At 32.7% G+C, this 26,544-nt stretch overlaps 2 protein-coding genes across 5 annotated transcripts in view; one reads left to right on the top strand and one right to left on the bottom strand.

The window, feature by feature from the left end:
* Positions 1-8,448: 8,448 nt before the first annotated feature.
* LOC134253414 (uncharacterized) overlaps positions 8,449-26,544 on the bottom strand; it is a 230,129-nt gene continuing 212,033 nt past the window's right edge. The window contains exon 9 of the transcript XR_009989123.1: positions 8,449-8,463. The gene's annotated coding sequence lies outside the window, so the exon portion shown is untranslated. The remainder of the gene's footprint in view (positions 8,464-26,544) is intronic.
* Positions 11,682-24,563, top strand: LOC134253383 (uncharacterized). Of its 4 annotated transcripts, none has more exons than XM_062735905.1 (7): positions 13,856-14,070; positions 16,403-16,649; positions 21,132-21,248; positions 21,355-21,994; positions 22,166-22,331; positions 22,426-22,547; positions 23,158-24,563. In XM_062735905.1, the coding sequence occupies exons 1-7, from the start codon at positions 14,003-14,005 to the stop codon at positions 23,757-23,759; spliced, it is 1,962 nt and encodes a 653-aa protein (XP_062591889.1). In that variant the 5' UTR covers positions 13,856-14,002; the 3' UTR covers positions 23,760-24,563. The 4 variants fall into 4 exon arrangements, with proteins under 4 accessions (XP_062591891.1, XP_062591889.1, XP_062591888.1 ...); XM_062735904.1 differs by having other exon boundaries at positions 13,857-14,070; positions 22,426-22,817; XM_062735907.1 differs by lacking the exons at positions 13,856-14,070; positions 16,403-16,649 and adding an exon at positions 11,682-11,729 and having other exon boundaries at positions 22,426-22,817.

Here is a 26,544-nt window from a genome sequence, read left to right as displayed (position 1 = left end):
CGTATTGCCATGTTAAAATGTTCATCTATCAACACCTTTCGAGTTGTCTACCGTGACGAAACATTTAAAATAAAAGATATCAATGTGTGATCATTTATCCCATGGTACGTAAGTTCTTAAAACAACAAAAACAATAATAACATTCAAAATAAATGAAAAAAAATTGAAATTTGTATTCGTCCTTTCCAAAAAAAAAAAAAAAAAAAAAAAAAAAAGAAAGAAAGAAAGAAACAGATAATGGTTAGATTTTATACAAAGGACAGATTTTGATGTTTCTTTTTTAATTCACTCATCAAAAGTTTATTTCTTTGAAATAAAATATATATAGTTGAAAACTTCTGTAAAATACAAAGATCTTGTATAAGTACGATATTGTAGTTTTAACACTTTATTTATATTTCTTTGATCAGCAATCGTATGCTAAAATAGTTCTATCCATAAGTGTTGAACTATGCTGAAGTAATGTATTAATAATTTATAAACATTTGTCAGTATGAACTTTGGAAATACACAGATATGTGATGGGCGATGCTGAAATAATGATTCTATCATCCATATACAGGTATATGATAAACTAAGCTGGAATAATGATGTAATCTTTCATAAACTTAATGTAATGTCTTTGCTGGATCATTCATGATGGGGGTTGTGGTGAAACTACATGTATGATTATATCTTTTATGTGATTTGATATATTTATGCTGATATTATGATTTTTTCAATTATAAACCCGGTATTTGAAGGGATATGATACATGTAAGATTTAGATTTTATTCAAATGTAATGGTATGTGATTAGGTTTGTTGTACGGGGATGTGACGTTTTTGCTGCAAATCTGTTTACAATTGTATGTACATGAATGTAAAAGTTTTTCTTAATTTGGATATTATCAAATATGAACAGTATGTCATGGTCTATGCTAAATCATTCATATACCTATTCTAAAATATATTTTTACCATTCATATACAGGTATATGATAACAATACTAATTAATTTTCATATACAGATGTGCGGTATTTAACTGATTAACAATCATATGCTGGTATGTGATAACTGATTAATATTTATATACAAGTATGTCATAACTATATTTGCTGCTTAACATTTACATACAGATATATGTTAACTAATCTGATTAACTTTTATATACTGATGTGTGTTAACTATACTGATTAACACATATTTATATACGGGTATGTGATAATTATATATGCTGATTAACATTTATATACAGGTATGTGATTTTCATATATGCCGATTTACATTTATATATAGGTATGTGATAATTATGTATGCTGATTACCATAAATATACAGATACATGTATGTGATAATAACGAGTATATATGTTGATTTACATTTATATACAGGTATGTGTTAACTATATATGATGATTTACATTTATATATAGGTATGTGATAATTATGTATGCTGATTACCATAAATATACAGATACATGTATGTGATAATAACGAGTATATATGTTGATTTACATTTATATACAGGTATGTGTTAACTATATATGATGATTTACATTTATATACAAGTATGAGATAACCATATATGCTGATAAATAGAGAATATTACATTCTAAAATCCATATCATATGTCATATCAGCCCGAGGGCTGATGTGATATATATGATATGGATTTTAGTATGTAGGATTCTATTTATCATATATTTAAAATACTTAATATACGAGTTCACTTATGGTCATTTAAGAATGTTTCGTGCATGTTTATTACTTTTTTCTATAAAATCTAATAGAGCCAATTTTAGGTTTCTGAAAAAATTAAGACCACAAATTTCATTTAAGAATTAATTTACATGAATATTTAAATAAAATCAAGAAAGATTACTTTTAAACTTTATAAAAACGTTACTTCCGGTTTGATATGGATTTTCTGCCCGCCGGTCTGATACGTGATATGGATTTTCGGACCGGTCCTTGATATGGGGTATTGTGACGTCATCCGTATCACACCGTTCAGAATCGATGTATTTACTACTGAGTATATGATAAACATTTTTTTATACCCTTATAAATAGCTTTCTTTATATTTATTACTAATAAAAAGTCCAACAAAAGAAATGTTTATTACATCGGTCTAACAATTTCACTGTTGACTGGCCTGTCGGTCCAACATAAGAATTGTTAGACCGCAACGTCACTGCTACGTCACAAGTAATTTATTATCGTTCATGACGGCATGGAAATAGCCGAAGTTAAGAGCTGCAACAGTTGGTGCTACCAGCAAGGTAAAGAAGAAGGGAACAGTATGTTTTGTGATAAATAATTTTTGTGAATAATAAAAATATAATTAATTTTGTTCTTTCTCAGCTATTGTTTTATATTTACTGATTAAGCCTTAATTTTCAATATAAAGTAATTGATAATATAGTGTGTATTGATTAAATCTTAAGTGAGCACTGAAAGGTATAACAAAACAATTATAGACTGGGATTCGGGCAACGTGATTTGTTGGACCTGAAGGTGAAAATGATGCCCTTGGCTGCAGGCCAAGGGCAACATTTTCACCTTCAGGTCCAACAAATCATATGTTGCCCTCATACTCAGTCAATAATGTTATATAATGTTAATTAACAATGCTGATTTACATTCATATTATACAGGTATATGATATCTATGCTGATTAATATTTATATACAGGTATGAAATTTTTATCAAAATATACCTCTCTTCTTGATCGATTCAATCATTCCTCACAATTAATTGAAAAACTAGGACTTTTGAAATCAATAAACAGTTTCTATATAATAAAAATGAAAGTCGAAAATTTTCTTATTTTGTGTTTGGGTCATCAACAAGATTTTTTAGTTAAATTTAACGTACTACATGTATGTTAATATTAAAAGGATGCTGGAGTTCCTCATTGAAAATTTGTGGTCTTCGGAAACCAAGTCTTGAATTCCAACAACCTGTTTGAATCCCGATGGGTATACCAGTAAATTTAAAACAAAAGACACAACAGAATCTGCAGTATTATTTTCAAATTTAAATGTTTCTGACTATAGACTATACTAACTCTTACACTTTATAACAAATAAAATGAGTTCAGCTTTTCCATTGTCAACTTTTCCTATCTATAATTAGGATTCAATATTCCGCTTTAAACTGCAAATGATGTTTACATCTTCCAACTTGCTCGGTTCTCAAAGCATATACTCCAAGAAGGATTACTTTTTAAATGGAGGGCTGTTTTAGAAAACAACTTACTACTATGAAATATTGTAATCCTGCTTATAAGTTTTTAACTTACACCATCTTGAAAATGGTTTAAATCTTTTAATAAGGAATGTAGTAAGAATTTTTTTATTCTAGTAATATAAATGAAAATCATTTATTGTGAAAAAATTTCAACCGACTTAGGTTTTATGTCTAAGTCGTAAGTTCTCTTGTTAAATGGGTACCAGACTATTGACAGATAAGTTAATGTTACAGCATTTTCAACAACCTCATTAAAAGTCAGATTTCATAAATTTTACGATTGTTATAATAGAGATGTTGGCAAATATAACCTATCACCGGGCTTGACTGGTTGACCTGTTACATGCAGATTGATAGTCATTTGTTTTATCTGGAAAAGCAAGGTTCATTTTATCCATAAAATCGTCCTGCCTACATGTATATACCAATAAACTGATCAAGTCCCAATGTTCCATTTCAAACATCAATATAAATAGATGTAGTGCTTTGATTTCCTATTAAAATGAATCCTCTAAGATTTTAAGAATTGAAAAGCAGGTTTTGTGCAAATGCAATAGGTCTCTATGTAAACCCTATCATTTGACATTCAATGTTCTGTTTGTTTGGTCTAAACGAAGACCTAACATTTGGTGTGACCGGTCGGCATGGGATGCTTAATTCTTCTTAGATCCCTGATCCCGTCTAAGGAATTTCCGTGGGTCCATGTTTTTATGCCTTCTTTAGAGATTTGTATTGTCTGTATTAATTTTTAATAAATATTCATATCCATTATCTTCACCGTTTATATCGATGAGCTATGCTGAAACTATCATATAAGCATTCGTGTCATGGTAAATATTGAGCTATGCTGACATTATGCCCGCTGATTCATATTTGGGTATTCCACTCAGAAACATATATATATATATATATATATATATATATATATATATATATATATATATATATATATATATATATATATATATATATATATATATATATATATATATTTGGTTATATAAAACATTAAAAACAAGGTTTTAAAACATCAGATTTGGATCTCGAAAGTAGGTAAGTTAATCGTTCTTAGATCAATAATTAAGAATGTTTGTTCACGTCAATGCATCATCCGCACCTTGGTGATTTTTGCCGGTCCACAGTAAGCGGGCTCCGTCGTCCTGTTCGCGCGGCCATTGTGCGCTGGTCGGTCTCTCCGGATCAAAGTCTGCCGCTGATGGATTACAACTCCTCCATCTAATATTGAAAAGCGTTTAGCTCATCCATCAGGCCTCGGGTCATCCCGCCACGGAATAAAGCTCCTAATCATCGCTTGAAACATAAATTAGAAAATTTTATTGTGTGAAAATATGGTGTCTTTCAAACCAGATTGACCGATTAACATTTTAAATGTTTAAATAGTCTAGATTCAGTACCAGCCCAATACAGTAAGATGGGTTTTGAAAACACCCATTACAAGAGGTTAGCATAGATTATGATGTGTAAAAAGGACATTATATATATAGCAGTGTATATTAATGTTCATGTTGTACTGTTTGAAGTTAAATCTTTTTCTAATTTCATTTATTATTTAAACAATCACTTTAAGGTAAAATATTTGGAAAAATTCAAAAAAGTAAAATATTTTCTTGATTTTCCATACCAAACTTTACAAATGTTTCATGATAAATTGAACCTTTTCATGAAACCATCTTACATTGAAGGTATCTGTTCATGATTTTAGATTTTAGATGTTTTAATTTCTAAAATAAACCATTACCAAGCTTAATGCTTGTAATCTTATTCTTAAGGATGAAGATTTACTAGTGCTACTTCATAGGTTAACAAATAAAGGAACTTGTTCCTGTAGGAAAAGACTTTATGTTTGCACATAAACCACGCCTCATCCATTTTGATTTGAAATCTGTGCGTTTGATAATAATGAATAGAGGCAACAGGTGAACTAATGCATCAAGTTGTCCAGATCAAGAGCGCAATGCTAACTCCTGCTAATTTCAATCGTTCATTACCTTAAAGCATTCAGTATTGATTTTAAATATATTTAAAAAATAATTTCATACGAATGTCACATTAGATCACTTAAATCATAAATTTAATTATCAAAATATCAAACTTTATTGATTAATTCAAATGATTGTTTATACAATTTATCAATTATTATCGATTAATAGTTACTAGTACATTCATATATGAGAAAAATAAAAAGAAACACAATTTAACCATTTTAAAAACATGGCCTTCGTTTATTTATATATTTTTTCCAGTTTTTGTCAGTTTATTTTCAAAGTAAGCATAAGTATATGTGCATTTCTTGTTTAACAAAACATGTTGCAATGACCCCCTCTACCTCTAAAAGGTTTAAAGAATGATTTATTTCTGACAAGTATTTAATATCCAATAGAAAAGTTCTGCATGCCATAAACCAAAATCTTTCCACCATTCCACAAATTAAGTTTTATATTGAAACACTTGAAGTAATGGGCATTTCCCACGCCTTGTTCGCCCGTCTTCTTTTAATCATAAATCTAAAGTATAATGAAAGAGAAAAAGAAAAAATGGACTCATAACAACCATTAATAAATGTGACTATACATGTATCTTTAAAATTGGGAGTTTTTCTAAAAGAGCACAAGTCTGTATGGGACGACATTTTTTTCTTTTTTGCTCCATCATCTTTTTTTCATAAATGGGTACTTTTTTTTCATTTTATCCTCCAATCAACACAAGTTTACAGAACATGCTTTCTAAGCGAGGTAACTTTAACCTTTCAATTTCCTTTTAAAAAAAGAAGAAAAAAGAAATGCGTAGCCAGTAATAAAACATTTCTCAAATGTATAGTACTGTAATATGTGAGTATTGTCATTTATTTAGATGAAAAAAAAATCATATTAATTTAATAATCACAAAATCAAGCTTAGCGGGATATCTAGACAATACTGACAGCACAGTCAAGTTGTTACATGAATACATGTATTATAAAAATTACTATACATGTATATGATTAAGTAACCTTCCCAGTCATACAACTTTACAAAACCTTAAAAAAAATAAAATACAACATAAAAATGTGAGATTTTTTCCAAGAAAACAAGACCTCCTTGACTATGTGCTTGGTATTGATATTTTCAAATTTCATGTATAAGTTATTTATCACCTGTCTTGAAATGTCGGTAATGGTAATACATGTATTGTAAGGTGTTCACGGTGTACTTTTGCCCTTGAAGGCAAAACTGTATATCTTTCAACTTGGTATTTTACTTGAAATGATAAACGTGATGACTTTAACTTTTCTATCGCCAACTTCCCTTGCTTGCATGTGCAGCAATATACCTTCATCACCTGCATACGGCGTTTATATATCTCAGTTGATTAGATACACAAGAGCATGCTCTACGTATGAACAATTTCTAAAACGAGGTAAGTTATTGACAATCAAGCTGAAGAAACAAGAATAACAGCAGTCTCGTTTTAAGTCATCATTTCGTAAGTTCTTTGGTCGACACAATGACCTTGTCAGCAAATACAATTTATTATTGAGTCAAATTTCGACTGACGTTTTTCATACTAATTGTTAGTCCACTACATACAGTACACTGAATTGACGACAGATTTTTCCGTTATTTCCCGATCATGGCAAGGAGCACACGGCGGATGTGACCGGTCAGCAGGGGATGCTCACTTCTCCATGACACCCGATCCAACCTCTGATGTTTTAGAGGTCCGTGTTTGCTCTGTTCCTATTTTGTACGGTTTTATAGACTTTTATATTGAATACTGTTCGTTATCTCCACATACTTATTCTGAATAGTGTAATTTAATCATTCAAGTTCAATGTCTTAGAGACGAATGGTTAAATTTCTTCCAAAGTCTGTACGTAGAAAACATACATGATAATCAATGATAATTATTATGCAAATTAAAAATGAGGGTTATTATTCCGCCCCCTGATTAATACAATGCTCTCCCAGCCCGAATGAAAAGACTCCTTAAGAGGTTTAATCGTAATACTGAAGAAAAGTGTGTAATTTTGTTTTCAGTTTCAAAAATAAATTACATGTATTTCAAACTCTTTAAGCGAACTTTTTTCGTGATTGTGTATTTGTGTAAGTCCTAGTCAAACACATATTCTGTTTAATTTAAAATTATATTGATTTGGATTTTTTTAATTATTCATTTTGCAATGTAGGAAAAGAAATAAGACATTCACCTTGAAGTTATAGGCAGGCAAAATAAAGCTTCACTTCCAGCTGTATTTAGTTCTTATGTCTTCCATTAGATGACACACAAGAGCATGCTGTACGTACGAACAATTTCGAAAAACAAGGCAAGCTGTTGATAAAGAGAGTACACGTCTCGGCTTGTTTAAAGTGAACATTTCACAAGGAAGTTCGCTACTCAGTGACCTAAATGTCAGCAAATACAGTTTATCTTTACATAAAATGCTGACTGACTTTTTCATATTAATTATTAGGAAATAATTTACACCCTAATCTGTCTATGAATTTTTCCGTTTACCTGATCAAGACAAGAAGCACAAGGCGGGTGTGGTCAATAGGGGTTGTTTACTCCTCAACAGTACCTAATCCCGCCTCTGGTGTTTCTGGAGGTTTATATTTGCCCTGCTCCCAATTAGTATTGTTTCAATAGACCATGAGCTCGAACACTTTGCTATTCTCAAAATTTCATGTAGAGAGTCTTCTCTATTCTGGTTTTGAATAGCTTTAATGATGGGTTTATCCCTCGATCTAAATGTAGCTTATATATTTTCCTTTTGTAAATTCCATATTTATTTTATATTTTTATATTACACATGGTTTTTTAAGGTACTTTCTTCTTTGTTTTATACATGTTTTATATTTTACACTGTTTTATGTTTTATTGTTTTTTGTTGTCAACTCTAGATTAATCCTTCTCCCTCTTTTATGCTTCTGATGATATATCTAACTTCATCTCTGGTTGGGGTTTATATATGCTTGTGTCTTTTTTTGGATTTATTAGTCTCTATAATGTTATTGTTGTTCTTGATTTGGCGATTAATTGATCAAGATCATGCCTGACGAGAACCTATTTAAATTGTTTTCCGCCTCTCTCTTATTTATGCATCGTTTCAGGGCATTACCCAAACTGATATTTTCAAAGACAAAAGTCATGGTTTTCTCCAAAGGGGCAATGTTAAAGAGGAAATTTTATTACAATACCCAAAATATTGAAAATGTAAAAGAATTTAAATATCTAGGAATTGTATTATCAAGAACAGGTTCATACTGTAAAGCGAAGAAACATCTATGTGAGCAAGCACAGAAAGCAATGTACGGGGTGATAAGAAAAATTAGACAATTTAATTTACCGATCGAATGTCAGCTTGACTTGTTTGATAAAGTAGTCACACCCATCTTACTCTACGGATGTGAGATATGGGGCTATGAAAATATGGAAATAATTGAACGTGTTCATTTAAAATTCTTAAAAACTATATTTAATTTGAAAAGTTCTACACCAAATTACATGATTTACGGAGAAACTGGAAGATTCCCTTTGTACATCAATGTTTTTACGAGAATGATTACTTACTGGTCAAAGATGTTTACATGTGCAGAAGATAAAATTGTCAATATTGTGTACAAGTATATGTATAACCAATTAAGTAACGATGGTATTAAATGTCAATGGATTGAATGTATTCAAAAAATTCTAAATAATTGTGGACTTTCATTTATATGGAATGAGCAAGGTGTTGTCAATGCTAAATGGCTAAGTGCTATTGTAAATCAGAATTTAAAAGACCAGTTCATTCAAAAATGGTCAAATGACATAAATAGTTCTTCCAAAGGCCAGATTTACAGAATTTTTAAAACCAATTTCGGATTTGAAAGCTACATTAAAAATTTACGCCCAAAACAAAGAAAGCTATTGATGAAAATGCGTACCTCAAATCATCATCTACCTGTCGAAACAGGGAGGTGGTGTGGCACCCCATTAAATGATAGAGTATGTTTAGTTTGTAACAATGGAAAGATAGGCGATGAATACCACTACATTTTAGAGTGTACAGCTTTTTCAGAGATAAGAAAAATTTTTTTACACAAAAGTTACTGCACCAGACCAAATGTTGTCAAGTTTTATGAACTCATGGCCAATTCAAATATACAATTTTTACAAAAACTATGTACATTTATTTCAAAAATATTTGAGACTGTCTGTCCTTCTTAGCTGTCCTCCTGGTATTTTCTTTTTGCATATACTTTATTATTACATGTACTATATGTACATCCTCTCTACATGCAGTTGTAAAATATTTATTTACGTATATATATTTATATTAATTATTTATATGTGTGTATATTTATACTAATGTACCTCTGACGACATTATAGACATTGTATATACTTTATGTTCCTCATGTACCATGCTGTATGGTTTGAGCGAATAAACTGATTCTGATTCTGATTCAAAACAATGAGCCTTGAAAATTTGATTACATGTAGTCAATGTACAACAATTATCTAGTTCAAATTACTAAGTATTTCATAGACACATATCAGTTTCCCAATTAGAGTAATTGTGGTCAATCTTAAATGTGGCTCTCTTTTTAAGGAAATATAACCACCCAGTCAATTACCTGCTCAACAAATATACCAGAATTGAAAATATCTGCTCATATAAAATTGCAAGGTAAATATATCGCTTTCTTAAATACGATTTTTTTAAAAAAAATTTCACTTTTCCTTGTATCCAGTACATATTCATATCATATTCAATATTCTACTAAAGCTATTGCCGAGATCAAAGAAATGTTGCTGACAATCTTTCTCCAATAAATCACAAACGTCATCAAAAATTATAAGATCAGAAACAGATACCAAACTTGTACAGGTAAACGAATGTATCTCTGATATTTTCGGAGGCCCGTGCTTGCTCTGCTCCTATTTTGTATTGTTTTATGGACTTTTGATCTGGAATACTGTTCGTTATCTCCATATGTTTCATTGTATGATTGAAAAATTATCCAGTGATACGTAAGACATACAGGCAATCAATATAAAAAATCTTTTAAACAAATTGCCATAAGTCGGCTCTAACAAAATGTTCTTAATTGATAAATGTGTGTCAACCAAATTCATGTTTCATAATAATAAATAAGGGTAATAATATTTTGTGAATGAAATATACAATTGGTACAATTTATATTAAACCTTTAATTTTATTCTCTTTAATATCTCTCTCTCTCTCTCTCCGACGTCTGTCCTCTGTTGTTGATGAAACGGATTTAATTGACTTCAAATGTTTGGTTTATATACCTAGATAATGTAAATCCTGGCCTAGACTTTGTTCATTTTCTTTATCGGACAGATGCATGATGAAGCATTCAAAGAAGAGAAGGAAATGTACCATCATTATAGGTGAACGCTAATATACTGAATGAGGGTTGATCCGAAAGTAATATCATTAAACTAGTAATGTTATTCATGCACCCGTGTCACCTATATTTTACTCACCTGCTCTGCTATAAATTCGACTTACTATAATTGCATAAGATGAATTGAATATGAACTAAGGAAATGACATACTTTTTTTACGCAGGGCCTTAAATTTAACAAAAAAATTGATTTTAATTTTCTCGTTTCCTATTGTTTCTACTCCATCGTCTCAGATTAATAATGATGTAAAAGGTCAGCGCTAGCGATTGATCTAAAAAAAAAAATCAACAAGTAATACATAAATCTGAACAAGGCTTAAACATGGACCGCTGGAAATTCCAAAGGAGGGATTAGGTTCCGTGGAGAAGTAATCGTCTCCCGTTGACCGCTCAAACCCGCTGTGAGCGTTATGTACTTATCACGTGGACGGAAAAGGTAAAAGAAAAAGAAAAGCCAAACTATGGGTGTGAAACAGTTCATTCAAAATACGATCCAATGCTTTGCTAACAAAATCATCATAAAAACGACAGAATAATGAAATTCTGATTTTGAAGAAAATTGTTGAAATTCGTGTCACTTTTGTGTGAGTGGTCTTCCTTACTTTTAAAATTGACCGTACTAAGAGCATGTTTTTCCAAAGCGAACAATTTGGGAGAGAAAAAACACTATAGGCAGGTGACATGTCTTTGACATAGAACGTAGAAAAATCTATACTATCATATAAAAGGCGACGTGAATCAAAAGGGATTAACTCTATATTTTCTAAAGAAAGTTATACAAAATATTTTTTCTACAAATTCTTTACACCAAATTATTGTCCTTACTTTGAAAGGATTATCACAGAAAAAAATCCATGACTTTGAATATCTTTAAAATTATTTTATGTACAGGGATTACACAAATGTGTACGCAGATATGAATAAACATAAAAGAGGTCAACAAATGTAGTGTATAATACAGCTATAGTAAACTGTTTTGTAGAACCGAACTCTGTTAAAGGCTTTTAGTCTGCAGAAAAATGGGGGAATCTGCATCGTGTAAAGTAGATCTGATGTTCTCAGAGACGTCTAGAAAAGAAAGGTAACTCCGATCAAAGACTTTTTTTTATTAACTTGTTTTCTCTCTCTCTTTTTTTTTTTAAATTTCATTCATTATCTTAATCTTAATTAACCCTCTCACAATCAACATTTGATATCAGGGAAACATCTTCACATTTATCACACCATTAGTAACTTCTCAAAATGCACGCAAATCAATAATTCCTGTAAATTTTGCCCATTTTAATCTTGTCGTCAGTGAAATATGCAATTAATAGCCAATTCTTTTTTTTAAAAAAAAATAGTGAATACTGATTAAAAAAAGTTTTCAAATAATAAGGTTTTCGTTTTTTTCCTCTAACCGTTCACTTTATTATTTTCTGATGTTGAATTCCATCTTCCCCAGCTTACATTTGTTTGTACGACATGTATGTTGTTTAACTGTCCTTTTGAGAATTTTCACTCATATGGAGACACCACCACTGCCGGTGAAAATTTAGTCCTATAATCGGCACTATTACGGCCATTAGGCTGGGAGGAATCTTTTCCGTGCCAACACGTACTGCAACACTGAACCTCGATTTATAGGTCTCCACGTCCCACAGTATGATTCGAACCCGCGACGAAAGCTGATACAGAGGATTTATGCAAAAATTTCGGAAGGTATAATTGTAAGATCCTCACAATTCTATGTTTAAATTTCGAAGAGCTTATACTGCATATTTTTGCTTTTGTTTAATTTTATATGCCTTGTAAAGAATAATGGTTTTTTAACCTGTGATTTCTCAATTTTGTAAAATTTGATTAATTTTGTGAAAAAAGTTGCTTTGAAGGAATAAAAACGCTTTATTTTACTATGAAGCGATAAGTATTGCGCAAAGGAAACCCTAGTCGGTCCCCGTAAATTACTGTAAAAAAGGTACTTCGATTTCCATATGATCCCGTCGCCCGCGTGGCGCAGTGGTAGAGCGTGTGCTCTAGAATCGTGAAGTAAGGAGTCGATCCTTACGTCGCGGGTTCGAATCCCACTGTCAGACGTGGAGACCAGTCCTTCGGATGAGACTGTATAAACCAGGACCCGTGTTACAGTAGGTGCTGGAATGAAAAAGATCTCTCACTGCTCAATGGCCCTGATCATGACTGCTGAGTATAGGACAAAATTTGCAGCTCTCCACCGGCACCGCGTGATCGGGAGGCCCGGGTTCGATTCTCGTTCGCGGCACACCGCGTCAAACCTAAGACGTAAATATAGATAGTGACTGTTCCTTCGCCAAGCGCTCGGCACTAGAAGTGAAAGTCACGGATCTTTCGGATATGACCTTAAAAACGTAGGTCCCGTGTTACGGTAGGCGATGGCACGATAAAAACCCTCACTGCTCAATGGCCCTAAACGCCGAGTATAGGTTCTAAATTTGAAGCCCTTCACCAGCAAACGGTGACGTGTCCATATGAGTGAAAAATTCTCGAGTGGGACGTTAAACAATATACAATCAATCAATCCATCTCCACCGACAAGTGGTTGCGTCTCCATATGAGTGAAAAAATTCTTGCGAGGGACGTAAAACAACAATCAACAAACAAAACATACTTGTACTGTAATTCATTTTTTTTTATTCGCGAGAGCTTTATTTTCGCATAATTTCGCGAGACAGTGTGCTCGCCAAAAGTTTAATTCTCTCGTATAAATAGTATTCGTTAAGATTATACAGAGCAATAACACAATTCGTAAAAATTTTGTCTACTTAATCAAGAGTAAATTGCTATCGCGAAAATAAGGTGTCACAAAATTAAGTAATCAACAGAATTTGTATACCTTATGATTGTTATTTAAGCCATCAAGCTGAGTTCAGCAAAAACGCAAAAAAAAAAAAGCCAAAATTTTCAGTAAACACACGAATTTCCTAGCTACTCAGTTATTACATGTATTTCCTAAAATAACCAGTAAATACATACATTTTAACTGAATAGTTTAGGAAATACATTTTTGATTTCACAAATTTAATAACATGTGTAATTTAATAACATATGAAATACGGAAAAGGCTCCTACAGACACACCCTCTATTTAACAATGGAATAGAAACTGAAACTCATGCACATCACATGAATACCATCACTTAAGTAATAACGAGGAAGTACTTTAGATACCTATATATAGGTGTAAGTCCCTGGCTGTAGCGTCCTATTCAGGAAATAAAGAGGGATCCCCTATTCCACCTGACTTCTGAAGACGAATTAAAGTGAATAGATTACTTTTTGGCTTAAAACATAAAATGTATAATAGGACTCCGTCAAAGGCTTTTAGTCTGCGATAAAGATGGGGGAATCTGCATCTTGTAAAGTTGATCTGATGTTCTCAGAGACGCCTAGACAAGAAAGCTTAAGGTAACTCCGATTCAAGACTATTTTAACTTGAATGTCCTCTTTTTTTTTTTTTTTCATCATCATCGTATTTAACCTTTAAGTTATCATAATCATCAATTGAATACTGAGGAAAAATAGTTTTATTTTGCCCTACAGTTCCTTTGATGTGCAGTGATAAATGGCACACTTTTTTTAAATTTAAAAGTTATAAGAATGTTGTTTCTTTTGTTTCATAATCAAAAAATTTCTAATCATGACCTGAACCTTAAGGTATACGACCCATATTAGGACCAAAATTTCTAACCTTAAATATCAATTGTATGTAAAATATCCAAATATTATTTTAAAGCATTTTAGAGAAGAAAGGGATTTACCAAGAGAAATTTTCAAACATTTTATTGCTTAAGCAGAAATTAATTATTGAAGATTGCATTGAAGTCTGTGAAAGGAAGTAAGTTTTTTTAAGATGAAAAAATAAATACTTCAAATATCAAAAAATGCTGTGGTGGAAAGATGTATTTGATCTCTGGGAATAGAAAAACAATTAGAAATAATTTTTTTACTCTACAATTTAAAAAAAAAATAATTCTATTGAATAAAATCAAAGGGAGATAACTCGTCAAGGGCAGGAAAAGGTCATAAATTAGAACATGTCCAACTCTTACATTCTGATACTAAAAGATGAACAATAGTTCTAACTGCACTGAGTATTCAGCCCATACATATCTATTATCCATTGAATCTGGGGCTAATATAGATCGGATACCTTAATTCCAAATTTACCTTTGTGGAAAAAAAAATGATATCAGACTTCTCATTGCTATGATCATGAAAAGGATAGAAATGACAAGTGCGAGTTTTTTGCTCACTAGTTAGGGATTTTCGGTTAGGCTAACAGTATTATGTCACTGTTGGATTTTAACAGAATCATTAACAAGTTTGTAGAGTATAATGTCATCATCGAGAGTTGGAAACGTGGGATAATTAGCATATCTGGCAAAACTCCAAATGGAAAAAATCATCCAACATTTCCACTTGTCACTGATGTCCATGGCATACACAACATAATATAGTAGTGTATGGTGATTTCTTGTATTTGTATTTATACGTGAAGTGAACATTTAAGAATAAACAAAAACAATGTTTAATAAATAGAAAATATACGAGGTATTATATATGTTAAATAAAATGTTAAAATGTATATTTTTACTGCATAGAATTTCAACAATTCAGAAAAGAGGAATTTCAAGTTTTTGCACTCTTAAATTTTAGAAAAATACAGGTCCAGATTTGATTGAAACCATATTTTGTTCTTATGAACCTCAGAAATTCAATTTGAATGCATATTTATATATATTTACAGTATTTTGAAAATTTATTAGGGGGTCAGAAGCCATGACGCTACCTAATCACATGATGAAACGATATTTTGTCTATCAGGAAAGTTTTTCTAAATTTGTAGCGATGAAAAATATATAATAATGCAGCAAATGTATGGATTCTTCTCAATCAAAAATCAACAAATTAAATGTGCATTAAATCTTCTTTTGGTATAAAGAATGTTTTGAATTATATTATTACTCTAAAATCGCGTTTACCTTTGTTAACCCGAAAATCTTTTGAAGGTATATATTAAGCTGAAACAGATGACACCACCACTTTGACATCACACATACAAAGAACTCATGAAAATTAAGACTATTCTCAGTAGCTATCATTGTTCTTTAATTATAAACAGTGTATTCTTAGACTTGACTGCTGAACATGAAATTTAAGGCCAATCGAAACGTTCCCCAAATTTTCTGTTTTGTATATCTTCACAATGTTTGAAATATATACAAATTTTAATTACTTTCTGATATTTAAACCCGCTTCTAATTGCATTTTTTAAATTTTAAAACATTAAAAATGTAATTTGGGCAATTTATTTTTTTCTAAAAGAGTTATGTAAGAAATGCCATCCTTTGGTATCTTGCACATATGCCTGGTAAGGTACCTCAATTTTTTGTGAGTAAACATGTAAAAGTAGCCATACTTCAATGACAAAATCTTGGGAAAAATTATATATTACTTAATATTCAAATGTTGGAGCGAGACTAACTCTTAAGACAAACCAACTTCTAGGTCATAGCGCGTTACAACATAGCAACACAGCGGGTCGTTCGTGTAATACATATACGGTTCTATTCGGAATATTTGACTCAAATGTAAATATAAGTAATGAACAACAATATTAAAACGTTCGCTAGGAAATGAACTTTATTGATAAGCGATCAAATCCACTGAGAAACACTTTTTATTTCTTAAATAGATATGGGTGAAACACCGTACATAATTACATGCATTCTTACAGATCATCCATCGAGACAGTATCAGCTCTAGATGCCAGTCTTCTCATTGTTCTTGGATTTGGCGGATTTTCTATTGTCGTGGCTGTCCTACATAACGCAATTCATCGCTATGTCTACCGGGACCAACACAGCCTGGATACTGTGTTTGATGCCGGGGGAAAAGTAACAACCAGTTTGACCGCGGTCACAGTTGCCTCCCAAGTTCTGTGGCCGGTGGACCTTATCCAAACGTCCGTCATAGCTTTAAAGGTTCAGGACTATTGCTGTAATCCCCTTAACAAATGTAGTTTGAATAAAGACCCTGGAACAACAGCAGCCTCATTTTGTTTGAATTCAATTTTTTACATGTTTACACTCTCTAATCTTTAAGACCCTGTAGTTCTGCCCATCTGTCACAAAAAACTTTAAACTTGGTCATATCTTTTGAATGAAGAGATATGGATTTCATATTACATGTATACATGTACATGTGTATTGCATGTGACAAAAACTTTCTAAAAATACTATAATTTTTTTACCCCGTGACCTTGACCTTGAAGTTTGACCTACTTAAATAGATTAAACAGTACATTAAATTGGTCATAACTTTTGACTGAAAAGATACTGCTTTCATATTAAACACGTGTATTACCTGTGACAAGACCTTTTCAAGTACATTATGATTTTTGACCTTGAAGTTTGACCTACAATTTCAAAAATTTAACATTGGTCATGACTTTTAAGATAGAGCTTTCATATTAAACCTGTGTATTGTCTGCGACAAAACCTTTTAAAATATCATATAAATTTTTATCTCGTGACCGTGAAGTATGACATTTCCAAAAATGTAAATTTTTCCTTCTTTACCTATAACTGAGAGGAGATTGGGCTTTCATATTTGACACGTGCATTACCTGTGACAAGATCATGCTATGATTCCTAACCCTTGACCTTCACGATTGACTTTATTATTAAGAAGTCAACTTTGGTGATAACGTCTGCATGACATATAATAGGGCGTTCATATTGGAAAAAATATTCCATAAATGACATCTCACTCACCAAAGTCGGGGGGGGGGGGCACATTTGGTTGTTCAGTCATGAAATTGACTCCGTATTTTTGCTATAATTTCAGGCATTGATTCGTTCACAATGATCACTAAACACGACAAATACAATTTATATGAGCGAATCGAAGAAATTTATTAAGTGACTGGTCAGCATGAGATACTTACTCCTCCTAGCCACCTGATCCAACTTAAGTGTTTCTTAAGGTCATATGTTTCCCACTTGGCGCAGTGGTTAGAGCGTCTGCTCTAGAGTCGCGAAGAAAGGAGTCGATCCTTACGTTGCAGGTTTGAATACAACTGTGGGACGTGGAGACCGGTCATTCGGATGAAACCGTAAAAACCGAGTCGCAGTAGATGCTGGCACGAAAAAGATTCCTCTCTGCTCAATGGCCCTAAATGCTGAGTATAGGACATAATTTGTAGTTCTCCGCCGGTGTAACGACGAAAAGATACCCCCGTGCTTTCAGGGGGTCATTTTTCTAAACACCCCGTGTATTCATTTTTCGACTGTAGAAAAACATTCCAGACCAGTTATTCTACGACTTCACACACGTTGAAAAATGACCCCCATAGAATATTGACCCCCTACTTTTTTAAACTATAAAACCTTATATCTGTATCTCCTGATATTTTTTCATACTTCAAATGTAAGTAGGGGGAATTTTTTAGGTACTTTAATCCTTGCCAACATATATTTGATTGCATATCTTAATAGTAGCATCACAATCCATGTATCTGGTATGGATTTATTTTTGGCTTGCAGAATCCCAATGAAAAACTTCAAGAGCACTGTGCAGCAATATATTCAAGAAGTGGTGTGATTTCCAAAGAATTTTTGGACATTTTGAAATCACAAGATTTTTCCAAAATCAAAAGCTTAAAAACTTACAACATTTCAAGTTTATAGACAACCATTTCCAACGATAAATTAAAGTCCAGGCTTTTTTATATCATTGACAGGTGCTTTTTCAAAAAAAAAAAAATGGAACTCATCAATATACTTACCTGGTTATTGATCATTTGCAAAATTATTTTGTTAAAACACATTCGGATTGCACACACAAGTACTCTTAAGTTGACATAAAAAGATGCTTGAGTTTCTGATTGACAATATCTATGTGGTTTTTGGAGACCACCAAAATCTATTGGAATTTTGGGTACCAATTGCGCTCCGTTATTAGCAGACCTATTTTTGCATTCATATGAAGCAGAATTTGTGCAAAATTTTATGCGTGAAAAAAAAAACACTTGCTGTGGAATTCAACTCGACATTTAGATATATCGACGACGTATTGTCAATTAACATTTTATGGTAATTTCCGACGTCGATACGATATATTCTGGTGAGCTTGAGATAAAAGATAACACAGAGTCTGACACATCTGTTTCATACTTGGATATTTTACTTGAAAAAGGTTTACCAGACCCTAACATCCAAGCTATACGATAAACGTGATGACTTTTAATTAACTTTTCTATCGTCAACCTCCTTTACTTAATCATCAATATACATTCATCACTAGCATACGGAGTTTATATATATCAGTTGATTCGATACCCAAGAGCATGCTCTACGTATGAACAATATATAAAACGAGGTAAATTATTGACAAGCAAGTTGATGAAACAAAAATATCAGCAGTCTCTTTTCAAGTCATCATTTCGTAAGTTCTGTGGTCGATACAATGACCTTGTCAGCAAATACAATTTATCATTGAGTCAAATGCTGAATGACTTTTTTCATACTTATTGTTAGTCCATTATTTATACACTGAATTGACCACGGATTTTTCCGTTACTAGTATTTCCCGATCATGACAAGGAGCACACGGCGGGTCGGTCAGCAGGGGATACTCACTCCTCCATGGCACCTGATCCCACCTCTGATGTTTCAGAGGTCCGTGTTTGCTCTGCTCCTATGTTGTATTGTTTTATGGACTTTGATATTGAATACTGTTCGTGATCTCCATATCCCTCTTCATTGAGGAGCATAAATTTATGATTATATTTTTGGGTGTTTTTTTATCATTCAAAGGTTTTGTTCCTAAAATGGCATGACATATTTCTGATAACCGTAAACTTTGAAAATTTTAACAAATCCAAAAACATAGCATAGAAGCAACAAAAGAAACGTAATTTAAATATATAATTCAATTCCCTTAGCTCTTACCTTTAAACTTACATACACATCTGTATGCATTCTGCCTTCAAATACATACTTTTTAACTACCTTATATTAGGTACTATACTTTTTCCTGTATATACAGGCAAATACCATACACATCGAGAACGTTCTTATAATGATGATAAAAAAAATCCCCCCAAAACTGGCAAAAATTTACATCTGAGTGAATAATAGTTCAACCTTTAGAGATATCTATAAATTCAAAAAAAAAATTTCTTTTCAACACTTTTTAGCCCACAGACACCTGACAAATGGTTTCTGTAACGTCCCCTTTCTTCTGAGATTTTATACACACTAACTTTCCAAATAAAACTGAACTCTTTGTCTGTCATGCCATTACTTCGATATCTAAAGTCCTAGCAATGCCAAAGTAAAAGTTTGAAATTTTTGAGTAAAAGTGTGTCACACTCCAAGGCCAAGTTCAAAAGGTCAAAATCGGTTGTACACAAAAAGGTATTTCACAAAAATACACAAGTATGAAAGCCATAGTCCCACCCAGTCTAAAGTTATGGGCAAGGTTCAAGTTTTTGCGGACAAATAGACAAATAGACAGACGGACGTACAGGTAAAAATAATATATCCCCCAACTTTATTTTAAGTTTTGCAAATTATTTATTCAGCGTAAAATCAAAGAAATTTATGATTAATTAATTAATTATGGAAACCATTAAAACTTTTTTCTGACACCAGCTAGAAAATGACCCTTTAAAGATTAAAATGACAACTGTGGAAACTTACTGTATTAAATGTAATAAACGGTTCTATGAATGTGCATATATTTGCCCTAATAGCCTTAGAACAATTTAATACATGTAGATATTGTTTTCCTTCATTGGGGATAAAACGGTTTGTTTTATTAATGTTAGGTATTGTATAGTTATGATTTCGTTATTTAAGCTTAAAAGCTTTATGAAATCAACACTTCAAAGCATAAGACTGCTTGATATTACCCGTATACATTCGCCTAACAAGAATATTCCTACCAAAACGAAAGTTTTTGCATCAAAAAATAACAAGGGGTCATTATTCTACGGGGTCATTTTTCACAATGCACACGGAGAAAAACGACCCCAAGGCCATAATTTCTATGGGTCATTTTTCTACGTAGAATATTGACCAGGGGGTCAAATTTCTACGTAGAAAAATGACCCCCGGTCAATATTCTACGGGGGTCACTTTTCGTCGTTACACCGGCAAGAGGTGGCGTCTCCATATGAGTGAAAAATTCTCGAGAGGGAAGTTAAGCAAGTCACAATCAATCAATCTAAAGGTCACATATTTGCCTTTTTGTGATTTAAATCTCTTACAGATTTAAGATATTGAACACAATTCGTTATCATCACTTTTTCCCGCCATATATCAGAGTTGTATTGTTGAAAGTCTTTTTTTTTTTTATCAAATCGATAACTGTTCGTTATCTTAACCCGTTTTCATTTCATATTTAGCTTATCGTATATATATCGGATATCCTCATGTAGTGACCTCACTTTTTTTCAGTCTGGGATCGGATCTATTATGTTCTACGTTATTGGCATGTCTTTGGTGATGGTCGTATTCCCAATAATAACAATTCACTTCAAAACTAAAGCTCCTGGGGCGAAGACCTACCCTCAGGTATGCAATCAACAAATCTTCAAATTCAGTGATATAAAATGCCTTTAATGATTAAATCAGAACATGATGTACAAAAAGAGTTAAAAAGAGTTGTCATTTTCAACAGATTGTGTACGCTCGGTTCGGTAAATCGGCTCACATTGTCTACTGCTGCATCGCTCTTTTGACAAACGCAGTAACGCTGACTGCGATGATTTTGACTGGGACTTATACGCTAGAGGGCATAGTTCCAGAAATGTCATCAGAATTGACCGTACTTCTTTTGGTTTTCCTATTTGGTTCCTACTGTTTCATTGGTGGACTGGGAGCTGCATTCTACATCTCCTATTTTAACACTTGCATCATGTTTGTAGCTCTAGTGATATTTACATCCATGTTCATTTTTCCAAACAGCAACGCCGACCATCGTAATTCAACTGACATTAGTGTAATGTATGAATCTGTGAAATGTGTCAAGGGACCTTCCAGTAATGCAAAAGAGTCCTTCTTGACATTCCGATCGTTTTCTGGGGTGGTGTATGGTATTGTCGTTTTTTTCATGGTGTTGGCTTTAAATTGTTGCGATCAAGCCATGTGGCAAAGTAGAATAGCCACAAAACCACAGCAAGGTGTGACTGGATTTTTCATAGCATGTTTTCTGTATTTAGGGATACCTATCTCCCTATCGCTTCCAGCTTTTCTTTCGTATGTTTCAATGAGTTACCAGAATGGATCATACTTGCTCTCGCCTTTGGATACGAACAATGGTATTTTCTTGGATGTGTATTTTATGCTTTAGAATACATTATAGTGAAATTTGTTTGGAGATTTATTTCAGTAACAAATATTTATGTAACATTTTAATATATATTGCGCTTTTTGAAAATTAAAAAAAACATTAACAGTCTGGTAGGTTACTGATAAGAAATATGTTTCAGGATTTCTGACACCACTTGTAATGGAGGATACTCTGGGACGTCCAGGAGAATATCTACTGATTATGATTGTGTTCATGGCTTTAATGGCGACAGGATCAGGTGAAATCATGGCAATTTCATCCATCCTAGTGTATGACTTATATAAAGTTTACGTTTGCCCATTCAGGTATATATCGATTAATTTATAAAATAAATTATACATGTAGCATGGTTTGCTTAAATAGCGGTGAAAAGTTTAATGCATATTTTCTCATTATCAGAGAGACATATAGCCCATTTTCCTGTCCTCTTTGTGGAAATCTGAAGTATGCCAGAGAGGGTGGGACTTGTAGCTGCATACCTGCTACTGAGTGTCCGAGTTGTCAAGATGATGTCAACCTAAGTAGGTCAAATGCTCCACTATATAAGCTTAAATATAAGTGCCCCCTCCATGGAGAATACAGACATTATGAAGATATGCTGAAAGACTACAAGAGCTGGTGTATTATTTGGATTTCACTTTGTCTTGTACCTTTTGGAATTCTGATGACGTCGTTAAAACTAAACGTGAATTGGGTTACCTTCGTAATGGAAACGCTTCTGACTCCATTTATATCCCCTCTGATATTGACGTTTACATGGAGTAAATGTACCTCCAAGGGAGTAATATCAGGTAGGCTTTTGGAAAAAATGCGTTTGTTACTTAAAATTAAATTGTCCGAATGTTTCTTTGTCAAAAGACATAATTTGAAGACAGGGGTTTACCTAAAGAAAGAGACAAGTCAACAAACTATACATATTTTATTTTCTCGAATTCAACTTACAATTTTATTTTACAGTTTCTCAAACGACAGATTTTAAATTCCTTTTACCTAGGGCAGTGGGCATAATTTAAAAAGAAGATATTGGAACATATGTTTAGAAAAAAGTATAAAGTCCAGTATTGGGCTTATTTTTAAGATCTCAAAAAAAGAATTGCAATTTATATGACTCTTTTCTGGTTACTATTCTAGGAGTGATATCTGGGTCGCTTGCCTCTGTAGCGGCGCTACTCTTGGTAGCAGAGACATCGTACGACAAGGGTCTAAGCGATTTCTTCACTAATACATCGGCGGACTACAGCCTTTTTGCCTCCTGTATTTCTGGACTTCTGATAAGTACTTTAATAACTGTAGGCGTTTCCATGGTTACACATTCTATTAAATGTGGTGCTGATGTAGATGAAGAATGGGCAAAACTGTTTTACATAGATAATCCCCTCAACCCATGGAGAAATCTATACGAAGATGAACTGAAAAATATCCAGAAAGATAGGAATCTCTGCATATCTGACATGGAATTCATATTCCGGAAGTCCAGAAAAATAGCCTATATAGTTGGAGTATTGATAACGATTTTGTTAGTGGTTGTGATGCCCGCTTCATTGCTCCAGTACGAGGAACTGAATGCTGATCAACTTTATAATTACATGCTGGTATTCTTCGTAATACTTGTGCTTGGAACTATTTATTCTGTATTTGTCCCTCCAATAGAAGAAATAATAAAGATCAAGAGATACAGAAAGAGAGAAGTAAGAGACACTAAAGAAGAGGAAGTAGCTCTAAATTCGTATTAAGTCCAGCAGTAACTTTATTTCTTTAGCAAAAGATAAAATTCTGTGTCTCTAATATCTTTAAATTAAACTCTATCAACTAATATTCCTTTTTCATTAAGAACATGATAAAAATAAAGGGGATCAAACATTTCATTTTGATAAGATTGATAGCATGCTTTTTGCTTGGTATTTCGAGTGACTGTTTTTAGCTCCTGTGGCTGTCTCTTTATCAACTACAATGTGTCTTGTATATATAATTAGCTAAAATTCAAACAAAGATGAATGTATAAATTGTTTGTAGATTTTAAATCTTTAATGTTGAGCATTATGTTCATTACTTTAATTGTTCCTTTTTAATGCAACATGAAAGAGACCGTGTCGCCCGCGTGGTGCAGTTGTTAGAGCGTCTGCTCTAACTTTGCGAAGTAAGGAGTTGATCCTTATCTCACGGGTTCTAATCCTACCCTGGGACGTGGAGATCTGTCCTCCGGATGAGACCATATAAGCCAAGGTCATGTGTCGCAGTATAGGTGCTAGCACGAAAAAGATTCATCGCTGCTGAATGGTCCTCAGTGCCGAGTATAGGACAAAATTTGCAGCTCTTCTGGCAAGTTGTGGCATCTCTTTATGAGTGAAAAATGCCTGAGTCGGACGCTTACAATATATAATCAATCAATCAATCAAACAGACGACAAATGTGAATTATAATTATTTTAGTAAACAAGAACCCGCATATCCTTCTCTTGCTACAACATTGACCTTCATTTTCCTTAACAGAGATGTTCTTTTTTCAGAGGTTTTTTAGAAAATAAAGTAACTGTTTTAGTTTTTTTGTTTTACTTAAGTAAAATATATATGGGATAACGAACAGTATTTCAGGTCAAAAGTGCATTCAAACAATACAAAATAGGAGCAGAGCATACACTGACCCCCAAAAACATCAAAAGCGAGACCAGGAGCCATGGAGGAATGAACATCCCCTGCCAACCGGTCACAACCGCCCTTGTGCTCCTTCTCATGACCGGGAAATAACAGAAAATCCGTAGACAATTTAGTGTACAAATAATGGCCTGACGATAAGTATGAAAAACGTCGATCAACATTTGACGAAATGATCAATTTTATTTGCTGCCAAGGTCATTGTTTTGACCATAGAACTTATGATATGATGACTTTGAACGAGACTGTTCATATTCCTGTTTCATTAACTTGTTTGTCAACTATTTAACTCGTTTGAAAAATTGTATATTCACGCAGAGCATCCTCTTGGGTATCGATTTAACTGAGAAATACACCTGTACATAGGCGACGAACGTATAATGCTGCAGAGGTAAATGAAAATGACGCTTAAAAAGTAAAAGTAATCATTTATCATCGAGCTAGGCTGTTAGATTATCGTTAACGTCTTTTTCAAATATAAAATTCAAATATGAAACAGTTGTGTCAGACTCTGTGACATCTTTTATCTCAAGCTCAGCAGGATATATAGTATCGACATACGAATGGAAACAACCATTGTTAATTGACAATACGTCGTCGATATATCTTAATGTTGAGTTGAAAGCCACAACAAGTGTTTTCTTCCTTTCACGTATAAGATTTTTGACAAATTCTGCTTCATGTGAATACAAAAATAAGTCTGCTAATAACGGGGTGCAATTAATATATAGGAATTCCAATATATTGTTGGAAGATTTGGTTTCCAAAAACCACATACATGTAGATATTGTCAATCAGAAACTAACGCATCTTTTAATTTTCAAATTCAGGGTATTTGTGTGTACAATTAAAATGTTTAACAAAACAATTTTGCAAATGACAAATGACGAGGTAAATTACTGAAGATTCCTAAATTTACGCGTGGAATTAATTATCGCGCAATTTCGCGAGAAGCACCACAGGGGAAAAAAATTACTCGCCTTTATTTTTTAGTGCTAAATTCTCACGATCAACCGTCCATTCGCGAAATATTATTCTCGCAATTTGACGTTGAAGAGACCATTCGCGATAATAAGTACTAGCGAAAAATAAGAAATCTACAGTAATTTACCAGTTCCATTTATTGGAAAAGCAATTGTCAATGATATCAAAAAGCCTATACTTTAATATATCGTGGTGAATGATTGTGTATAAGGTAGAAAAGTCAAGATTTTAAGTTGTTGATTTTAGAAAAATCTTGTGATTTCAAATTTTCAAAAGGATCCTTGGATTTTTAAGTATCAACATCTGATTTAAACCACTTCTCGAATATACTGTTGCACAGTACTCTTGGAGATTCTCCTTCACTACTCTTAATGAAAGGTGTAAAGAAAGAGGTTTGGTCAAACATTTACTGGAAACTGCTTTGTATCTTTGCTTATTAAGGTTTTTATAAAGTTTTTGGAGTCCAATACAGATAAAATAATACAAAAATTTTGGTTGTTTGGAATATTAAAAATATTTAAATCTTACCTATGATTTTGAAGAATTTCTTCCTTAAAAAGGGAACTACATGTATGAGTTTAAGTTGGTTTTCCACTTGTAGAATTAAATTCAAGTTTTCAACAGGGACCAGTATGTACTGATTACGTAATCTAATTCCTTTTTCTTTACTTCTGGATTAATGAATACAGAAAATTGTATGTACATGTGATAGATTGTTTTCATATTGCCCCTCAATATTTTATACTGTATTCAAATAATGCAGAAGAGAGAAAAAAAGGTGCGAGTCAAACAAAGTAAGCGACGAGGGTTTCAAAATATATTAAGTTTTTTTTTACAATAGCCATTTTTTCCGTTTCATATGTCGTATATAATTGAAAAGAGA

Source organism: Saccostrea cucullata, unplaced genomic scaffold (genome assembly GCF_032062105.1).
Source record: "Saccostrea cucullata isolate Sc308-1 unplaced genomic scaffold, CSIRO_AGI_Scuc_v1 ctg68, whole genome shotgun sequence".
NCBI lineage: Eukaryota > Metazoa > Mollusca > Bivalvia > Ostreida > Ostreidae > Saccostrea > Saccostrea cuccullata.
The sequence above is the reverse complement of the archived record's forward strand: the minus strand, read 5'-3'. Positions and strand labels throughout refer to the sequence as shown.

Excerpts from the sequence above, each read along its gene's own strand:
- LOC134253383 (XM_062735904.1), top strand. The coding sequence starts at position 14,003 with ATGGGGGAATCTGCATCTTGTAAAGTTGATCTGATGTTCTCAGAGACG. Across the intron at positions 14,071-16,402 it reads CCTAGACAAGAAAGCTTAAG|ATCATCCATCGAGACAGTAT; the intron begins GTAACTCCGATT and ends GCATTCTTACAG. Across the intron at positions 21,995-22,165 it reads GCCTTTGGATACGAACAATG|GATTTCTGACACCACTTGTA; the intron begins GTATTTTCTTGG and ends AATATGTTTCAG.